The sequence below is a fragment of the Mirounga angustirostris genome, unplaced genomic scaffold (assembly GCF_029215605.1).
Source record: "Mirounga angustirostris isolate CCGP_5_RB_7025 unplaced genomic scaffold, mMirAng1.0.hap1 SCAF_3, whole genome shotgun sequence".
In the NCBI taxonomy this organism is placed as follows: Eukaryota; Metazoa; Chordata; class Mammalia; order Carnivora; family Phocidae; genus Mirounga; species Mirounga angustirostris.
Genome location: NW_026991711.1, coordinates 55,719,616 through 55,740,856, shown reverse-complemented (window position 1 = coordinate 55,740,856; position 21,241 = coordinate 55,719,616). Strand labels below are relative to the sequence as shown.

General features: G+C 37.2%; 1 protein-coding gene across 1 annotated transcript in view; it reads left to right on the top strand.

Moving 5' to 3' along the window:
* The window catches only part of CPB2 (carboxypeptidase B2), a 49,691-nt gene extending 28,704 nt beyond the window's left edge, over positions 1-20,987 (top strand). Inside the window, exons 7-11 of the mRNA XM_045867531.3 lie at positions 3,700-3,810; positions 6,810-6,903; positions 12,791-12,993; positions 16,911-16,998; positions 20,803-20,987. Of these exons, the coding sequence (XP_045723487.1) occupies positions 3,700-3,810; positions 6,810-6,903; positions 12,791-12,993; positions 16,911-16,998; positions 20,803-20,987 (681 nt within the window). The remainder of the gene's footprint in view (positions 1-3,699; positions 3,811-6,809; positions 6,904-12,790; positions 12,994-16,910; positions 16,999-20,802) is intronic.
* Positions 20,988-21,241: the final 254 nt, after the last annotated feature.

The window sequence follows — 21,241 nt, the reverse complement described above, 5'->3', positions numbered from 1 at the left end:
CTGTCCTCTGGATCTCAAAAATAATTCTCTCCCTGACCTTTAGATCCAGAATATGGCCAAGGAGAGTAACCAGGAACCATAGGAGGAACCACTTAACAATCTGACCACTTAATTTCCTCTTTCTACTTCTGTCCTTCCTCACACCTGCTCATCAACCATTCACCCATATCCTGAATGTCTTGTCCCCGTGATGTGCTCTTCAGGAGTTCTAACCCCAAACACCCCACAGAATTAACTGTCCTCCTTCTAAGCTACCTTGTATCTCCTGATTTTATTATCATACTTGTAACATTGAATTGTTGTTCTTTCCTTTCCAACTTGACACTTTTATCAGTTTGTTAGGGACAAAGACCATCTCTAAAGTCAGTTTTTGTTGTTGTTACCCATAACTCAGTATATTATTTGGTTCATAGAACCAGCATTCAACATCCTCTCGTTATATTTAAAATTTAAATTAATGCTCAAATTAGGCTCAAATACAACTCTGGGGTCCAGAGAGTACCTACCATTGTGCCAAATGCTTTATTGCCATTGTAGAACAACTGGGACTTACAGCTCTTTGCTGTATTTCTAGTGGTAGCGGGAGTAATGGTTTATTTTAAAATCTTCTGTTCATAGCATCTTATATGCCTTTTTGTACTAATTTATTCTGTCAAATGGCTACTGGTTAATTTGTTGGTAGGTATTGTTGTTATTGTTTAGGGCCAAAGACAAAGCTTTGGTGTACCCCAGGAAAAGATTGGTGAGTAATCATCTGCCACAGGCCGAGCTGCTAGGAATCAGACAAACCATTATTTCCCACCCCCTAATCTCTCACTCCTGTGCAGTCCTCCCTCTATTCTCATCTTTCTTCTCTTGTTTTTATTACTAGGACAGTGATTTCAACGATGTTACTTGTTGGTAAATCATTCCTTCAACAAATATTTATTTGTTGTCATTTGTGTGTCAGGCATAATTTCTTCAGCTACCTACCTGATTAAGAGTGATATAAAACCATGACTGTAAACATATTTACAAACTACCATGAAAACTCAGTGGATAACACATGCTTGGAGAGCCCCATGATACACAAATCACAAATTAATGGGTAAAGAATTGTTAGATTCATAAGCATGTTCAAGTTTGGTTGAAAATGTTATTTAAAAAAATCATGTCTTTAAAACACAGGTGATATACCAAGTCAGAATTATAAGGCTTATAGAATTTTAGAAGTTGTATTTCTTCAATGATATGATTATATATCTAGATTGTATGCTTTTGAAATACAAATTACTGGATAAATATCAAATCTGAAAATGTTTTAATGAGTAATAACATTATTCACAAAGTTAATTGAGAACATTTCTTACATTTCTCTGTATCTATGTATCTCTGCCCTTAATCAGCACAATGCCTGGAAAAGAATACAGGTTTGCCCAGTTACCAAGTACCCAATCTTACCCTTAGCCCATCAGGAAAATACCCGAAGTCCTGAGGATGCTATAAAATTACCTAGCTGATCCATTCAGGTCACCCTCCCATTTGGGTCCATGTCTCCTCTTATAGATAGGCATTGAGAAGTCCCCTTAATATGCAATTTCCCCTGTCTTTCTTTTTTCTAAGCCTCACCACTGAGGTCCTGGTTTCATCCTGTTATTTCTCTTCAGATCACCAATTCCCACTTATTCTGGGCCCTCATCTTCTTTAAATGCACCCAAACAAGCCCACCACTAGTCCAGATGGTGTCCTTGTGAAGGATTAAGAAAGACATCTTTTGCTGAAATAACTAGATATCCACATGCAAAAGAATGAACTTGGACCCCTACCTCATACCATGTATAAATATTAACTCAAAATGGGTCAGAGTCCTAAATTTAAAAGCTAAAACTATAAAGTTCTCAGAAGAAAATTTAGAAGTAGTAAATCTTTGTGACTTTAGGTAATTATTTGTTAGATATGACACCAAAAGCACAAGCAACAAACGAAAAAAGAGATAAATAGAGCTTTACCAAAATTAACAGTCTCAGTGCTTTTCAAAGGATGTCATCAGGAAAGTGAAAAGACAACCCACAGAGTGGGGGGAAATTTATATGATAAGGGATTTTCATTCAAAATATATAAAGAACTTCTACAAATAAACAATAAAATGACAATCCAATTTTGAATTGGGCAAAATATCTGAAAAGACAAGTCTCCAGAGAAGATATACAAATGACCAATAAGCACATCAAAAGATGTTCAGTATCATCAGTCATTAGGGAAATATTTGCAAATCAAAACCACAATGAGATACCACTTCAGATCCACTAGGGTGGCTAAAATTTAAAAAGGTAATAACAAGTGTTGGTAAAGATGTGAAAAAATTGGAACCCTCATCCATTGCTGTTGGGATTGTAAAATAATTCAGCCACGATTTTACAGTTTGGCAATTCCTTGAAAGGTTAAGTATAGAATTACCATATGATTCAGCAATTCCACTACTAGGTATACACCCAAGAAAAGTAGACACATTTGTTTACAAATGTTCATGGCATCGTTATTCATAATAGTCAAAAAATATGCCCATCAATTTATGAGTAGACAGAATAATGTGGTATATCCTTATAATTGAATATCATTCAGCAATGAAAAGGAATGAAGTACTGACTCATGCTACAAAATGGATGAATCTTGCAAACATTATGCTAAGTGATAGAAGCCAGATATAAAAGGCCACATATATTATGATTCCATTTAAATAAAATATCTAGAATGGGTAAATCCACAGAGACAGAAAGTTGGTAAGTGTCAGGGTGAGTGTAGAGATAGGTGAGTGTAGAGATAGGTAGAAGGGGAATAACTCCTAATGGGTAAGGATTTTTTGGTGGGGGGAGGGCTGATGAAGATGTTTTGAAGTCAGATAGTGGTGATGGTTGCACAACTCTGTGAATATACTTTAAAAAAAAATCACTGAGTTATACATTTCAAAATGGTGAATTTCTTTTTATGTTAATTGTATCTTAATAAAGCTGTTAAAGAAAAGAGGGGCACCTGGGTGACTCAGTCAGTTAAGTGTCTGACTCTTGATATCAGCTCAGGTCTTGATCTCAAGGTTGTGAGTTCAAGCCCCACATTGGGCTCCACAAAAAATTCTTGTTGGGCTCTGACAGATGATCCACATTAGCTCTGGAATTTCTTATCCAAAAAGCAGGACTCCAAACAGAAGGGATGAGTGAAGGTTGGAATGTATGTTTCATAGATTTGTTGAAAGAATTAAAATTAAAAATTTAGTTCCCTGGGTAATAAGGACAATGTAGAAACTACCTAGTCATATCTGGGCATAAGACAAGGTTAGTTTAAACTCTGATCGATATGTGTTATTGAAAAAGGAGTGGAATTGTATCTAGGTTTTGTTTCTTTAAATCTCTGACGTGAGCTGTATTGCTTTAGTAAAGAATTTTTTTTGTTTCTTGAAGAAAATTTTAGAAAATATATGGTTCTATTTTCTGCCTTCATTAAATAAGAAGACCATTTGTCTCATGTCCAAGGCATTGGCCACCATTTGACAGGATAGTGCCCTCAATTCAGACTTTTCAAGGAATTAATACTCTTCCTGAAAGTTAAATACACTAATCTAAACATTCCAAATGACTTCTTAAAAAAATAAAACACATAAAAGAAACAGACTAAGTTTAGAAGGACTTAAAAGATATTATTAAACATACTTGGTTTAATTTGTAGGTAACTCAATCATATGGGAAAGAAACACCATACACCAATCTTCTGAGGCATGTGGATTTCTATGTGATGCCAGTAGTTAATGTGGATGGTTATGACTTCACATGGAAAAAGGTAGGTGAAGGCGAAGAAAACAAAGCATACCCTATTTGGGGGTACAGGATGCACAGGCTGAATTATTCAAAGAATGGTGGATCTTGGCACAATGGTTTTGTTTAAATATACATATAATTATTTTTTAATTTTATTTTATTATATTATGTATACATATAATTAAATTCTTATTATGGAAAGGCTCAAACATATGAATGGAAATCCTTGCACAGTAAACTCCTTTGTGCCCATCACACAACTTCATCAGTAATTAGTTCATGGCCAGGGGCACCTGGGTGGTGTAGTTGGTTAAGGGGTCAGCTCTTGGTTTTGGCTCAGGTTCTGATCTCAGGGTCATGAGATCGAGCCAAGTATCAGGTTCTGCACTCAGCATGGAGTCTGCTTAAGACTCTCCCTCTGCTCCTCCTCCTGTGTTGCGCGCTCTCTCTCTCTAAAATAAATAAATAAATAAATAAATAAATAAATAAATAAATAAATCTTTAAAAAAATAAAATAATCAACTCATGGCCAATGTTTTCTCACATATATCTCCAAACCAATTCTATCTTATTATATTATTTTGAAGCAAATCTCAGACACCATATCATTTCATCAATAAGTATTTCAGGATGCATCTCTGAAAGAAATCTTAAAAAAAAAAAAAACAACATGGTACAACTGTATCTAAGAATTAACGATACTTAATATCATAAAATGTCCATTCGATATTTACATTTGTAATTGCTTCATAACTTAAAAAAAATTTTTTTCTTTGATTCAGGATCCAGTTAAAGCCAATATATTGTGATTGGTTTAGATATCTTTTAATTCTATTTTAATCCATAGATTCTCCTGCCATCCTTCTCATTCTCTCTCTCTCAGTTTTTTCTTTGCAATTTATTCATTGAAGAAAAGGTTTCCCATTGTCTGGATTTGCTAATTGCATTGCCATGTTTAAATTTTACATTCCTCTGTCCTCTGCTTTCTAAAACTTGAAATTTGGATTGTAGAGGATAAACCAGATTCAGGTTTGACTGTTTTTGGCAGGACTACTTCATTGTGATTCCGTATTCTGCATAATGTCTGATTGTATCTCCTTTTGTGATTTTAGCTGCCATCAATACACAATGCCTGGATCCATCCATCCTTACTAGGAATCCTTTGCATAGCATTTTGATTTAAAATCATAAATTGCAAGATTTAGAAAAGCATCCTAACTGCACTTGCATTCTGGTAGAATTGCATTCTAACTGATATGTGAATTTAAGCCTTAGGACCCTTTAATTTAGTGATGAGCGTCTAAATATGAGTAAGTTTCCTGGTCAATCTAATCTATACTGGAAACCATTATCAATGGTTATTTCTAACCCATCAACATCATGATTCAGGAAAATTACTCAAGCAATGTAAGTGATGTCCTTCCTAATGTAATGAGGAGCACATAAAACATAATTGAGCATATATAAGTTCAGAAAAGCCTCCTTGAGCAGCACGTGTAAACACCGAGGAGAATAATCAGAGTGATTGGAAACATACAGGATTAAACAAAGTTGTTTTATGGAGGAGGTAATTTTTGCAAAAGAAATGGGAATGGTGAAGAAGATTGGCTGAAAAAGTCATCCCAAGTGAAAGGAATACTGTGAATATAAATTTGTAGGGAGGAGTGGGCAAATCCTGAGCTAAATAAATGAGAAATCCCTAGCATAGTTCCTAACATAAATCTGGGTTCAGTAAATGATCATACTGGGGCACCTGGTTGGTTCAGTTGGTTAAGCCTTGGACTCTTGATTTCGGCTCAAGTCATGATCTCGGCTCAGGTCATGATCTCAGGGTCCTGAAATCAAGCGCCATATCCAGCTCCATGCTCAGTGGGCAATCTGCTTGAGATTCTCTCTCTCTCCCCTCCCTCTCAAATAAATAAATAAATAAATAGATAGATAAATAAATAAATAAATAAACAATCACATTCACAGGTTGTTGGTATTACAATAAATTTATTCTTTCACTGAATCATGGTAGAATTCAGCCACCCTTTAGATATTTGCTACTCCCCCACTGTCCTTTGTATCTTAACACTGCCAATTAGTCCCTGCAGTTTGAGAACCTAATTTCTCCAGGGCAATTCTTGCTACCAAACCACAGGCCAGGGGTTGGAAGCAGACTGGGAAGCTTTCCAGAGAGTTGGTGAGAGCAGGGAGAAAGTTACCACATCATCCCAACCCCAGGATTTAAATGATGTCTGTGCAACTGTTTACATGGTCAAATTTCTCAGTTTGCCCCAAGAATCCAATGGGGGAATTTTGCTTTATGTTTACAAATGAGGATTGAATTGGTATGATCAAAGGAACCATCAGGCTACAGGTGTCTTCACAGCTCCACCTCTTGAAGCTCTTAAATGAGAGAGTTGAATTCAGTCTAAAGGGAGCACTGAAACTCATGACTCATAGTTTTAATTTTAGTTGAAACACAAAGTTATTTTACTTTTCTCAGAAGGAATTAAAATTAGACCAAATAAGATTAAAGAAAACCAATAAGCAGCCTACCAAACCAAATGAAATTTGTGATATAGGTCAAAACTGATCAAATATTACCATTTGATTTGGTTCAGACTGAAATAGTTTTGAGGGAATGTAATTGAGACCTGGATGGAGACAAGGGCTGTGAGAAAGGAATGCTGTGAAGATCGTGACAGGTGGGGGCGCCTGGGTGGCTCAGTCATTAAGTGTCTGCCTTCGGCTCAGGTCATGATCCCACAGGACCCTGGGATCCAACCCAGTATCGGGCTCCCTGCTCAGCAGGAAGCCTGCTTCTCCCTCTCCCACTCCGCCTGCTTGTGTTCCCTCTCTCACTGTCTCTCTCTGTCACATAAATAAAATCTTTAAAAGAAAAAAAATCATGACAGGTGGAGTGATGGGTTTTCGGGAGAGACACACAACCCTGACCACTTAGGCTTTAGAAGTCGTGTCTCTGCTTGAACTAGGAACATGGCCATCCTAGTTATCAGTATTTTGTTTATTTAGAATCGAATGTGGAGAAAGAACCGGTCCTTTCATGAAAATAATCGTTGCATCGGAACAGACCTGAACAGGAACTTTGCTTCCAAACACTGGTGTGGTAGGTTATTTGCTTCATTTCTAGCAATGTTTATTCATTTAAAAAGGGATATTCATTAAAAAAGGCTCATAATTCAAAGTAATTAGAGAGGAGGCCTATCTGAATCAGGATATAATTTAATAAATGTTTTAGTTAAATGTGATGCTGTGAATGTGCACGGCTCACCTTAATCTCTCTGCCCCGCCATTTCATCTTTAAAAAAAAAAAAAAGGAAATTGGACCAGTTCCTTAAGGTCCTTCTAGTTTCAGAATTCTAAAATTCTACTTTTCTAGAATAGTAAGGAAGTGACTGTTAAAAGTCCTACTTCAATGAACAAATAACATTCATCATTAGGGTTTCAAAGTAGGATTGGGGGTGGGTACCTCTCCTTAATTGCATAAGAAAATATTCACTTCGAACAGCATTCAAAAACATTTTCTTTGGGTTTCACTATTTACTTAACATGATTTTTTCTTTTATGAATGTCATAAACTTATGTCTAGCATAGTGGGAGCTTATCACTAATTGTTTTGAATGAGTTAAAGTACTCAGCGGACATTGATTTAGGCATTCAAGAATATTGTCTACTTTCAGGGAGGTAGGTGGTGGTTTGCCTTTCCCCCACCGTATTTCATAGTTGCTACATTTAAGAACGAGCTACAAAACAAAACTAAACCTAATAATGATCTTGAATCATCTTCATTTTTTTTTAAAGATTTATTTATTTATTTATTTGAGAGAGCGAGAATGAGAGAGAGTACATGAAAGGGGGGAGGGCCAGAGGGAGAAGCAGGCTCCCCGCCGAGCAGGGAGCCCGATGCGGGACTCGACCCCGGGACTCCAGGATCACGACCCGAGCCGAAGGCAGCCGCTTAACCAACTGAGCCACCCAGGCGCCCCGAATCATCTTCATTTTTGGAAGTGGGTACACATGGCTTTGTGGGGACTACAAGATATTGAAAGCGATTGAAGCCCCAAAACCCCACTTCTAACCACTCCTTTGCCTTACACAATGCTATGTACGTGATTGTACCTATTCCCTTTTAAAAACAAGAAGGGAAGTTTTGTGATTTTGAACATTTCATCATTATCTCAGAATCCACATGAAAACCTCACAACAGAGTACTTACCTTATTTCCTTAATTCCTTCCTTCTCTAGGTTAGAAACTCCGTGAGGGAAGGGACCATTACCCATTATCTAGGGCAATGCCTGGCACATGCAGAGTTCCCAGAAGTTAATTAAATGCATAAAGGAATGAATGAGTTGTTCTAAGAGAGCTGCAGATGTAATAAGCAAGCAGAGGAAAGGGCAGTTAATCCTGCCTCGGGCTCACTCCTTTTGTGACTAAGGGAATTACTTAGTGGTTTCTCCGTGAGAGCCATTCTTAAGATTGTCCAATAAAAGTGTCCACTGCAGCCCAAAGACTGCCACAGCAGTGATAACTGGGCAGGGAGTCAGAGGAGAAGCAATAAATATGAAATAGGTCTGAATAGAGCTGATGGTTACTAAGTGCTGAGCTGTTTATATATGTCTCCCCCTAGGTTTCATTATCTATGTATCCTGGATGGAGAATTCCAGACGTAGAAGGTCAATCCCATGCTTAAGAGCACAGACCTAGGAAGTGGCAGAGCTGGGATACAAAGCCAGGCTGACTGACTCCAAAGTTATTGCAATTCTTCTTGGAAAATCACCCCTCTATTATAAGTTCCCATCTGGAATTTCTTATTTTATCCTCATGCTCTTTCGGTGCTCTGTTTTACTTAATATTTTTTTATGGTGAAGTCAGTACCACCCAATTTGAATAATCAAGATGGCAAATATATTCTGTTTTTGCCCTCAAGACATATGGTAGGCCCTCTGAGGCATGGCACTATATTATTACCTGTCACAAGAGTTAAAAACAGAAACAGAAGCAGCAAGCATATAGACAAAAGAGAGTGCCAAATAAAATAAAAAGTAATTGCAAGAATTCTTTTTTTTGTCCAGTGCCCCAGTATCTCTTTTGTACTATGTAAGCAAGCCAGTGAGAAAGAATTAAATCTTATCTCCTCCTGGTTCCTGCACCTAGAACATGCCTTTATGATACTTTTTTTTTTTTTTTAAAGATTTTATTTATTTATCTGAGAGAGAGAATGGGAGACAGAGAGCATGAGAGGGGGAGGATCAGAGGGAGAAGCAGACTCCCTGCCGAGCAGGGAGCCCGATGCGGGACTCGATCCCGGGACTCCAGGATCATGACCTGAGCCGAAGGCAGTCGCTTAACCAACTGAGCCACCCAGGCGCCCTTATGATACTTTTTTAAGAATCTAAAAGAGCACCTTACTTATTAACAAGAATTGGCATATCAAGGCTGTTTATTTCATGTTCATTTTCCCCTTCCTCTGTATTAAAATTGTGTGCATGTGCATATGCGTGTGTGTGTGGGGGGGGGTGTTAGAGACAGAGAATGGGGGTGAGGTTGCCTTGGACCGCTCAGGCGGCCATAACAAAATATCACAGGCTGAGTGGCTTCAACAAGGGAAATTTATTTCTTGCAGAGCTGAAGGCTGGAAGTCTAAGATGAAGGTGTCAGTTGGGTGGGTTTTTCCGGAGGCCTCTCTCCTTGGCTTGCAGATGGTCACCTTTTCACTGTGTTCTCACATGGCCTTTTTCCTGTGTGCACATCCCTGGTGTTTCTCTCTCTCTTCTTAAAAGGACACCAGCCAGGGCGCCTGGGTGGCTCAGTTGGTTGAGCGACTGCCTTCGGCTCAGGTCATGATCCTGGAGTCCCTGGATCGAGTCCCGCATCGGGCTCCCTGCTTGGCGGGGAGTCTGCTTCTCCCTCTGACCCTCCCCCCTCTCATGTGCTCTCTGTCTCTTTCATTCTCTCTGTCTCAAATAAATAAATAAAATCTTTAAAAAAAAAAAAAAAGACACCAGCCATATTAGATCGGGTCCCACCTTTATGACTTCCTTAAACCTTAATGACCTCCTTAAAGGCCCTATCTCCAAACCTAGTACATTGTGCGTTAGGGCTTAAACATATGAACTGGCGGGGTGGGGCGCAGAATTCAGTCTATAACAGGGAACATTTTGTGAGGACGTCTGGTCTCAAACTTCCCGAGAGAGATCCACTTATTTTCTAAACTGTTAAACTACGAAGTGTTTATAACCAGTGTACAGTAGAAAATCCTTTATTTCTTTTCCTATGAGACCATAGTGTCTTTTCATCATTTTTATGGTGCTAAAATATATATAACATAAAATTTGTCATTTTAACCATTTTTAAGTGTACAGTTCAGTACATTCAGGCATTAAGTACATTCACAGTCTGGGAAACCATCACTAATATCCATTTCCAAAACTTCTCATCATCTCAAACAGAAACTCTGTGACGATTAAGCAACGTCTTCTCATTCCCCCCTCTCCTGCAGCCCCTGGTAGTTTCTACTCTACTTTCTGCCTTTATGAATTTTCTTATACTAGGCCTATAGATCAGAGAATGCTTGAGCTTGAAGGGACCTGGTAGACCAAGTGTCTCTTGGTACAAAAAGAGTGCCTTCAGCTGAGAGAGATGAAGTAGCTTGTCCAGATGAACATGCCTGTTTCATGGCAAAGCAGATCTCAGACTCGAGTTTCCTGACTCTCCACGAGTCTTCCTACCAAAATACTTGAAATCTCCAGAATGGCAGTCACAGAACAAGAATTCTGCGACTGTGCTGTGTCTATTACAGTAGTAACGAGTGGTGGCTGAGCCCTTGAAATGTGGCTTGTCTGAATTGAGATGTGCAGTGAGGGTAAAATACACACCAGATTTCAAAGACTTGGCCTAAGAAAAGTAACATAAAACAGGTCATGAATAATTTTTATATTGATTACATTTGAAAGGGTAGTACTTTGTACATATTGGGTTAAATAAAGTGTATTATTAATATAGGTTCACCTGTTTCTTTCTTTCTTTTTTTTTTTTTAATGATTGACTGAAAAATCAATCCTGTGACTTGCTTCATGTATCTATGGAAGAGCTCTGGTCTGAGGATTCACATTAGGGCACCACCTCCTCCTTCATTTCTTTCATGTCCTCCCCTGTCTCTACTCCTAACATATAATCTCTGTTCTCTAGAACTATATATCAGGGGGAAAAGGGCAGGAGAAATCAAAGGGGACAGAACTATGAAAATGGGTCATCTGATCACATTATTGGTTAAAAATTAATACAAATGAAGTACTTGGAAAAGCCTTGGATGTTTAGCACAACATTTTCTTGTAGGGAAAAGAATGTTTCACAAACATTAAGGTTGTTTCTATTGTAAATAAAAGGAAGAAAGCAGAGCAAGCTTAAGTAAGGCAGGCAAGCCTGGAAGGTTAATGGAGTAGCCCATGGGACCTGAGGACAAGGATGCAGCTGAGCCTCAGAAACAGCCTGGAACTGGGCCTCAGCACTGCAGTGGGCTCCGTGACTCCTTTCTCTCCCCATTCATCACTATGAAGCACACTGGATTCTTTTTTATTCCAACCTGGATGATGATGATGATGATGATGATGACGACGACGACGACTACAAAGGGGAGAAACAGTAGTCACTGAACACTTAGTCTAGACAAGGCACCATGCGAAGCACTTCATATGCATTAGCTCATTGAATCCTCATTAAATATATAATTTTCCCATTTAGCAGATAAAAAAATCAAGGTATAGATAGGTTTACAACATTTTATCTAAGGCCATATCTATTAAATGGCAGCGCCAGGATTAGAATCAAGTGATTGGACGACTAATAATATGCCTACGCTGCTTAGCCTCTTACTATAAAGGGCCATTACTACTGAGAATGTTCACTTCGCATCTCCTGAAATAGCAGTATTTCCTTCATAGGGTTGCGTGAGGATTAAGTGAGATATTGCATGTAAATCTTAGAATTCGTGTCATCAGGTGATGTTACTGGTATTGTCTTCTTTGTCCTGGAGAGCAGCTAGACTGACACCAGAATCTTCATCTCAATTTCAAGTTATCAGTGGAGGGATTCAGATTGACAGAACACAAGTTAAGGATCCAGCTCAGGATTAATCAACTGTTTCCAGGAGGGAATAACGTTTGGGGTCAGAGATGGCTCCCTGGGGCTCCACCCCGGCGCATTAAGGAAGAAAACTACCATCTGAAGTGATGTATACTATAATCTCTCAAAAGTATGAATAAATATTATGCTGGCACCCAATATCACCATTTTATTTTGTTTAAGGACTTATTTATTTAGCAAGTTAGAAGTAGCACTGAAGGCAGACTTCCATATTCTGAATTCCCAAATGAGACTTTTCTTTTATGGGCTATATTGATTAGTAACTTTTAAAATACAAATACCAGAAAAACCAAACTCACAAAGGATTAAAGAAAATGGGGTTTCTAAAAAAATGTGTTTTTTTTCTCTCATATAGCCACAAGTTTGGAGGCAGGACTGGCTGACGTCTCTGAGATTTCCTTTCACAAAGGGTACAAGATGGCTGCCCCCAGACAGCAACTGTTGGGGTGTTTGCTATGAGGGCATAAAAATACTTACTTCAGGGGAGCCTGGGTGGCTCAGTTGGTTAAGCGACTGCCTTCGGCTCAGGTCATTATCCTGGAGTCCCGGAATCGAGTCCCACATCTGGCTCCCTGCTCAGCGGGGGGTCTGCTTCTCCCTCTGACCCTCCCCCCATCTCACGTAGTCTCTCATTCTGGCTCTCTCAAATAAATAAATAAATAAATAAATAAATCTTTAAAAAAATATTTACTTCAAAAGAAATATAAATATGTTCTTTACAGAGTTCTGTCTAATCCATTTCTCTAAAAATGTTGCGCGACAGATATTCAGAAAAGGCACTGTCAGGGAAATCACAAATTACAATAGCATATGCATCTCTTCTAATTCCACTCTATCAATTTCACTTCAGGGGAAGGTGCATCAAGTTTCTCATGCTCAGAAACCTACTGTGGCCTTTACCCTGAATCAGAACCAGAAGTGAAGGCAATGGCTAATTTCTTGAGAAAAAACATCAACCACATTAAGGCTTACATCAGTATGCATTCATACTCCCAGCAGATACTGTTTCCATATTCCTATAATCGAAGCAAAAGCAAAGACCATGAGGAACTGGTAAGTGCTACTTAATTTTTTCATTGGCATTTCAGAAATAAAATAATACCTAGCTCAAGAATAAAAAACTGTGGGAAAAAATTTCTCCTTTGGAGGACAGAGGCAAAGATGGTTTATATTTTGGTCTCACTCTGCTGGGAGTCATCCTGAGTCAGGGTTCACTGAGGGAATGTAAAGAACAGGTCCTACCCTGTGGACGTGAACTTTAGTCCAGCAGATGGGTCCCTAAGAAAATGTCAGACATATTGCTTGAAGGTCAGGTTTGAACCATTCCACATGGAGCCGAACTACATATAAAACCATAAAAGCAAGGACAAGAGTCTCTGGAATTGTGGGTCTGCTTTGTGGTAACTAGCTTTCTACAACAGCCTGACATAGATCAAGTCCTGGTACAACACTCATCAATCTAATACCAACATCGGGAATTGTGTACACACTCACCTCCCTAACCCCCAGAGGTTTGGTCCTATTAAAAGCACCTCCAGTGTCAACATTTTGGAATGTAGTAGAAGATACAGGAAGTTCGAAGAGGACTCATATAACCTGCTAACCCCTCACTGCTTTTTGGTCCCAGTTGTTCTACGTTTGGGTTGATGACAAAGAATGTAAGAGTTCCTCATGTATTATAGCTAGGATGGGCCACATTCTTACCCCAGATGCTTTCCAGACAATGGAAGGGTTATGGTGACTGTCTGACTCTTGGCCAAGGTCTGATCTTTATGTAGTGGTTTGTTTCTTACTAACTCCTTTTGTTCTGGTTGTCTTTTTTTCCTTTCTCTCTCCTTTTATTTTAATTTTTATTTGTTTGTTTTTCTTATTGAAGTATAGTTGGCATACAATGTTACATTAGTTTCAGGTGTACAACATAGTGATTCCACGGTTCTATACATTATGCTCATCACAGTAAGTGTAGTTACCATCTGTCACCATACAGCATAATTACAATATTATGACTATATTCCCTATGCTGTACTTTTTATTCCATGACTTATTTATTTTATAACTGGAAGTTTGCACCTCTTAATTCCCTTCACATATTTCATCCATCCTCCCAATGCCTCCCCCCTCCTCTGGCAGCCACCAGTTTCTTCTCTGTATTTATGATTCTGTTTCTGTATTTTTGTTTGTTTGTTCATCTGCTTTGTTTTTTAGATTCCACATATAAGTGAAATCACATGGTATTTGTCTTTCTCTAACTTATTTCACTTAGCTTAATACCCTCTGACCCATCCATGGGTCATCCATGTTGTTGAAAATGACAAGATTTCTATTCTCATTCTATTATATGGCTGAATAATATTTCATTGCATATATGTACACCCCACATCTTCTTTATCCATTCGTCTATCAACAGATACTTAAGTTGTTTCCATAACTTGGCTATTGTAAATAATGCTGCAATAAACAGAGGAGTCATATATCTTTTCAAATGAGTGTTTTCATTTGCTTTGGGTAAACACCCAGTGGTGGAATTACTGGATCACATATTTTTATTTTTAATTTATTTGAGGAATCCCCCTTACTGTTTTCCATAGCAGTCACACCAATTTACATTCCTACCAGACAGTGCACAAGAGTTTCATTTTGACCACATCCATACCAACACTTGTTATTTCTTGTATTTTTGATAATAGCCTTTCTGACAGGTGTAAGGAGATATCTCATTATGGTTTTGATTTGCATTTCCCTAATGTTTGGTGATGTTGAGCATCTTTTCATGTATCTGTTCGCTGCCTGTATGCCTTCTTTAGCAAAATGTCTATTCAGGTTCCCTGCCTATTTTTTAGTTAGATTATTTGTGGATTTGCGTTTTGTTTTGATTTTGTTTTTGTTGTTTTGGTGTTGATGTGTATGTCCTGGTTCTCTTACAAGAATAAACTATAGCCACATTAGGGGCTAGCAGTTGCTGATGACAAATATAAGGTTATTTGCATTTTCTGAAAATAGCTCATTTAGAACATAAACACATCTGATACTTGCAATTCTTTCTTCTTCTCAAGAGAAAACTTTTAAGGAAAGCTCCTTTATTGGTGTTATCCTTGAAGAAATGAGAGGCTATTTATCCTGATTTGGAAATAAAATTGGTCTGATTTCCCTTATTTTTGGATTACTGTTATCACCAGCAGTTGTTGAGTTATTTTGTGTAAAATATTGTTTTTGGTGGACATTAAAAGAAGCATTAGGTGGGACCCTGCCCTTTAAGAGAACATGATATGGTTAGGGAGCTCAGTCATTAGCAAATGTTACAAACAGCTGTATCCTAAGTGCAGTAACTACTAAATAAGTGGCACAGATGGTAGAACTCAATTCTGACTAGGATAGCAGGGGGTGGTCACATTAACTGATTCAGAAGGAAATGCTAGAAAAGCCAGGGGATAAAGTCCTTGTTCTTGAGGGATTTATCATCTATTAAGTGGTGACATATTGTAAAGAAAAAAAAAAAATAATAAAGCGCTATTGACATCAAAGAACAGATCCATTTCCAGCCAGAAATTGAAATATAGGAATTCTAGAGACAGACAGGGAAGGGAGGACATTGAAAGCTGAGGAAATGTGTTCCCCACAGGAAGTATGTTCAGGTGTGGGGGTGTGAAAGTGGCGGGTGACATCATCAGAAAGTAGATGTGGTCAGTTTGTTTGTATGTCAGAATGAATTTGTATTTCATTCTGTAGACAATGGAGTTCCATTAAAAATTTTTTTAACAAAGGAATGCCGCAACGTAATATGCGCTGATATTCCTCTAAGTTATTTAAGAGAGTGTCAGTGAGTACTAGCATCAACCTCATAAAATATCTGGATAAGCTAGAACCAAATGTAGTAGAATAAGGGTTTTATTTATTAGCCTATCCCATACTGGCACATGATCCTTTTTACCTGATGAGTCTTTAGGAGTTATTAGACATTTTACACATGAAGACAATAGTCTGTGAGAAGGAAATGATCTACGCATTAGGTATATGTAGTATTTTGAGAAGTCACATTTAAAGTTTGGTGATAATTTTGGGGTGCCTGGGTGGCTCAGTCGGTTAAGTGTCCAACTCTTGATTTGGGCTCAGGTCATGATCTCAGGGTTGTCATATTGAGCCCATTGTCAGGCTCTGCGCTCAGCGCTGAGTCTGCTCCAAGATTCTCCCTCTCCCTCTGCTCCTTCCCCCCCAATAAATAATTTAATTTAATTTAATTCTCTAAAAAAATAAAGTTCGGTGATAATTTTGTGTAGGAATAGGGTAACCCCAGGCTGTTTGCTTTTGAAATACAGTTGTACTTCATTTTACATGATAAGTGAATTCCTGAAGACCAAAAAGCATGTGAGAATTATTTTTCCTTCAAGTTAAATAAAATTTTCAATGTATTGGAAGAGTCTGTGTTTAAAGCCACCCAATTGTGATTTCCGTAAAGCAAAAAAATATTTGTTAAAGTTTATTTATTCTTACTGTGTAGATTTTTCATATGCACAGTTTTCTTCTAGCTCTATTGAGCTATAATTGATGTATAACACTGTATAAGTTTAAGGTGTACAATGTGATGAATTGATACACATTGTGAAATGATTACCACAATAAAGTTAGTTAACACAGCCATCACATAATTGCAACCATTTCTTTTGTGGTGAGAACATTTAAAATCTACTCTCTCAGCAACTTTCATGTATATAAAATAGTGTCCTTAATTATAGCCACTATGCTGTGTTAGATCCCCAGAACTTATTCATCTTATAACTGGAAATTTATATCCCATGACCAACATCTCTGCATTGCATTCACACCCCAAGGCCCTGGCAACCACCATTCTACTTTCTATTTCTTCCTATACACAGTTTGATTCAATTAACATATGATTGTTTTATTAAGAAACTTCTACCTGTCCAGCTTCAAAGCTGCACATTAACTGAAATTCCATATTCTATTGATTTCAGTCCCTAGTGGCCAGTGAAGCAGCCCGTGCTATTGAGAATATTAATGAAAATATCAGATACACTCATGGCAGTGGTTCAGAAACTTTATGTAAGTATTTCTTCTTAAGATCTGGAGAATTGTGAGGTACTAAAGAAATCTGTGTGTTTGGTTTTTCTGTATGGGTTTAATTTTTCTAAATGGAATCTTTAAACAAGGTCACATGTAAAATAGTTGGATTACAACAATTAGAAATGGAAGCATAATAGCTATGAGAGCACCAAACAAGGTTATATTAATAAATGAATACCCTCAAAAGAAGCCAAAATGATATTTAAGAAATCATGTTCATTGCTATAGAGCAGAGATTATAGAATTGGCATCACACTGGTTGAGTGAAGCAGGAAAGGTCATAAAGGGCCAAAAGAATGTATAAGATGTCCAGGGTTCCCATGAAAAGTTGTGCAGGTTGAACACTATACAAATCTAGGGAACATTTTTACATTAATGCTTTATAGTAACAGGCTGTGCCCACTAAAGCACACTATATAGTTAAGTGTCTTTTGTTTGTATAACACTGATAACAGCTTGTATGTGGCAAACTCTTAAGAAATATTTTCAAATTTAATTTCTGCTGGCAGATATTTATCGAGGGACTCTTTTTAGGATCAGACAATGATTTTTTTCTTTTGAAGTTGGAGGAGGAGATGGAAAAAAGAGGAACAGAAAATAAACATGTAACCAGGTGTCAGCAAACTATGACCCATAGGCCAAATTCAGCCCACTGCTTGTTTTTGTATAGCCTGTGAGATAAGAATAGTTTTTCCATTTTTAAAAGATTTTTTTATTTGTTTATTTGAGAGACAGAGAGAGCAAGTGGGGGGGGGGGGCAGAGGGAGAGAGAGAATCCCAAGTAGTCACCATGCCTAGCGTGGAGCCCGATGAGGGGCTGGATCTCATAACCTTTAGATCATGACTAAGCAGCAATCAAAAGTCTGGCACTTAACTGACTGAGGCACCCAGACACCCCAGTTTTTCCATTTTTTAAAAGGTTTAAAAAAAAGATTTTGTGACATGTTAAAATTATATGAAATTCAAATTTCAGTATTCAAAAATAAAGTTTTATTTGAACACAGCCACACCCATTTATTTATGTATTGTTTATGATAGCTTTCACGATAGTAGAGTCAAGTAGTTGTGACATACTTTGTGGCCCACAAAGCCTAAAATACTTACTACCTAGTCCTTTGGAGAAAAAGTTTGCAAATCTCTGATGTAAACAATGAAATAGTCAAATATAATCCCATTGAGAAATGAAGAAAATAAAAGAGGCTTAAGGGTTTGAGAATGACTGCAGGAGAGAGAGGCTACTTAGCTAGAGTGGCCTAGGAGGGTCTCTCTCTGTAGGTGACACTTCTGGGAGACCTACCTGATAAGTGTCTGCCAAACAGTGATATACGAGGAAAACCAGGAAGAGAAAATGGGCTGTGAGAAGGCCCTGAGACAATATTCAAAGCCCCAAAATTTTCTTTAACGGGTATGATCTACAGGAATATAAAAACACACTCATCTTAATAATCACATTCATATTATTTTCAATAAATTGCTTGAGCACCAGATGCCCTATTAGTAGAAAGTCCAGAATCTTCCTCTTCCACCTCAACAACCCCAAAATGTCTCAGAACAAAGCGGAGCCAGATTGGTCCACATGGTATCTCTGTCTCTTGGTATCACTGGCCCACTGCTGCCTTTGCTGACCCAGGTCCTCGCTCTGTCAGAGAGGGACCCTACAGCTTCCTTTCACAATTCAGAGCTTTCTTGATTCTCCTCCTCTTCTCTACCATTGCTCCCCAAAGCATAACCACAGGTGTCTCAGGGCTAGAGAGCTTACAAAGCAACTTTCTGGTGTGATGAAATTAGTCCATCTCTACACATTCATTCAGTCAGTCAGTATACATCTATGAGAATGTGTTCATAAACATGAGAAAATGGCTGGAAGAAGAAATGCCAAATATTGATAGTGGTTGTCAGAAGTATTTGCTGAATAACTCATTAATCCACTGCTGATGAATATTTTTAGTATTATAAACAATGCTTTGGTAAACACCTTTGTAGTTCATTTAAGTATAGGCATTAGAAAGAGGCAAAAATGATCACTTCACATATTATATGATTGTCTACCTGGAAAACAGTAGAAATCAACCAAAAATATTAGTAACAATCAAAAGTTGAAGGTGGCTGAATATGAACTAAATATACAGAAATCTAAAGCTCTCTTATATACCAAAAATAATCAGGTAGAAAATAAAATGAAAAAAAGATCCTACTGCCCCTCTATATGTACATATATACACATTGCACACACATATACATACAGATACATATATGTGGATTCATTGTTAAATGTATGTGTGTGGGTACACATACAAATCAATATATTTATATGAAAAACCTAGAAAATTTTACTGGTATACATAAAAGAAGATAAATAAAAGGAGGAACCTACCATGTTTTTGAGTAGGAAAGCAAAACAAAAATGTGTCAGTCATGCTAAATTAATCTGTATATTTAATGCAATCCCAATGAACAGTTAAATGACTTTGAATTTCTTTTGAAAGAATGGATTTGGTAGAAGAGCTTGTAAAATTCTGAAAAATGAGACTAATAAGAGAGAATTTGCTCCAACCAGGTATTAAGGTACATTATAAACATATAGTAATTAAGATTGTGGAGCTGAGTTGGGAAAAGACAGATTAACAGGACGGAATAGTGAGAACAGAAAGACACTTAAATATATAAGGGCATCTTATTTCTCATAAAGGAGGCATTTCTAGGAATGTTAGCTATTCAATTAATAGGATTGGAAAACCTGACAACTTACTCAGAAAAAGAAATTAATTGATTTACTAACATACATTTCTCTAAAATAAATCCTAGATAGATAAAATATTTTAATATAAACACTGCCATAAACCAAGTTGAAAGCTAAATAACCAAATAAGAAAAAAATGCAAATATTACACAAGGCAAATTCGAATTTACACTAATGTTGCTGTTATAAACAATCTATAAAATCAATTGAGTAGAAAAATGAGCAAAGACAACTGATAAAAAATATAAAGATGGACAATAAATATACCAAATAAAATGTTCAACTCAGTGGTAATCAAATAAACAAAATAAGATGATTCAATATTATTTTTCACCCATAAAACTGCCAGAAATGCATAATTCCTGTGCATTGTATGGGAGGGGGAAGTGGGCAAATTCATACTCTGCTAGTATGGAGATGTAAATTGGTTCAATTATTTTGAAGGTTATTTGGGAACATGTAGCATAATTGTAAAAAGTAGATACTCCTAGGCTAGTGAATCTACTTCTAGGGAAGAATATTCTAGAGAAACAAGCAATTAGTAAAAACAAGAAAGGACATTGTCAAGTTGCTTATATTGATTAGAAATTAGAAAAACAATTCTAAATGTCTCCAAGTAAATATTGAACTTAATTATATCCAGCTTTACAATGTAGTGCTATGAGATCATGAAAAATGATAATGTAGATTTGAAGTTATTGACACATAAAGCTGGTCAGATAGATTATGTTTAGAAATATCACAAAACTGCATGTATACGATGATCTTATTTCTGTAGGAAAAATTTAAGGATGTTAAAGCATGCACTGAGGAAAAAAATAACACTAAAATGTTACTGGTGATTATTACTCTTTGGCAGAGATATGGGTAATTTTTATTTTCTTCCTTAACCTGTTTTTCTTCAATCTCCATTTTCTACCAGTAACTTAGATTACTTAATAATCAGAAAAAAGCAGAGCTATTTTTAGGGGGAAAAAATCCATTTTGTTAGTTAACTTGAAACATCTGTATTTCAAAAAGTAATTTCTTTTTTCTTCTTGTAGACCTAGCTCCTGGAGGTTCAGATGACTGGATCTATGACTTGGGCGTAAAATATTCGTTTACAATTGAACTTCGAGATAAAGGCAGATACGGATTCTTGCTGCCAGAGCGTTACATCAAGCCCACTTGTACAGAAGCTTTCGCCGCTCTCTCTAAAATAGTTGGGCATGTCATCAAGAATGTTTAATGCCGTTAATTTTTTCACTCTTCTCCCGTATTTAGTTTACTGGTTCCAACAGGACCAAATCATTGTACCCGTTCTTCTAAAATTTTATCAGTAGTTTTGAGAAAAGGTTTTCCTATTCCTTGCTTTTGTCAACGAACAAAATAAATGTTACCTTAAAATTAAGGCAGAGAAAGGCTCACATTTCTTTTTCCTTTTTAAAAAAATTTGTAAGAGGCTAGATACGGATTTTGATTCAGGGTGTTTGACTACCCACC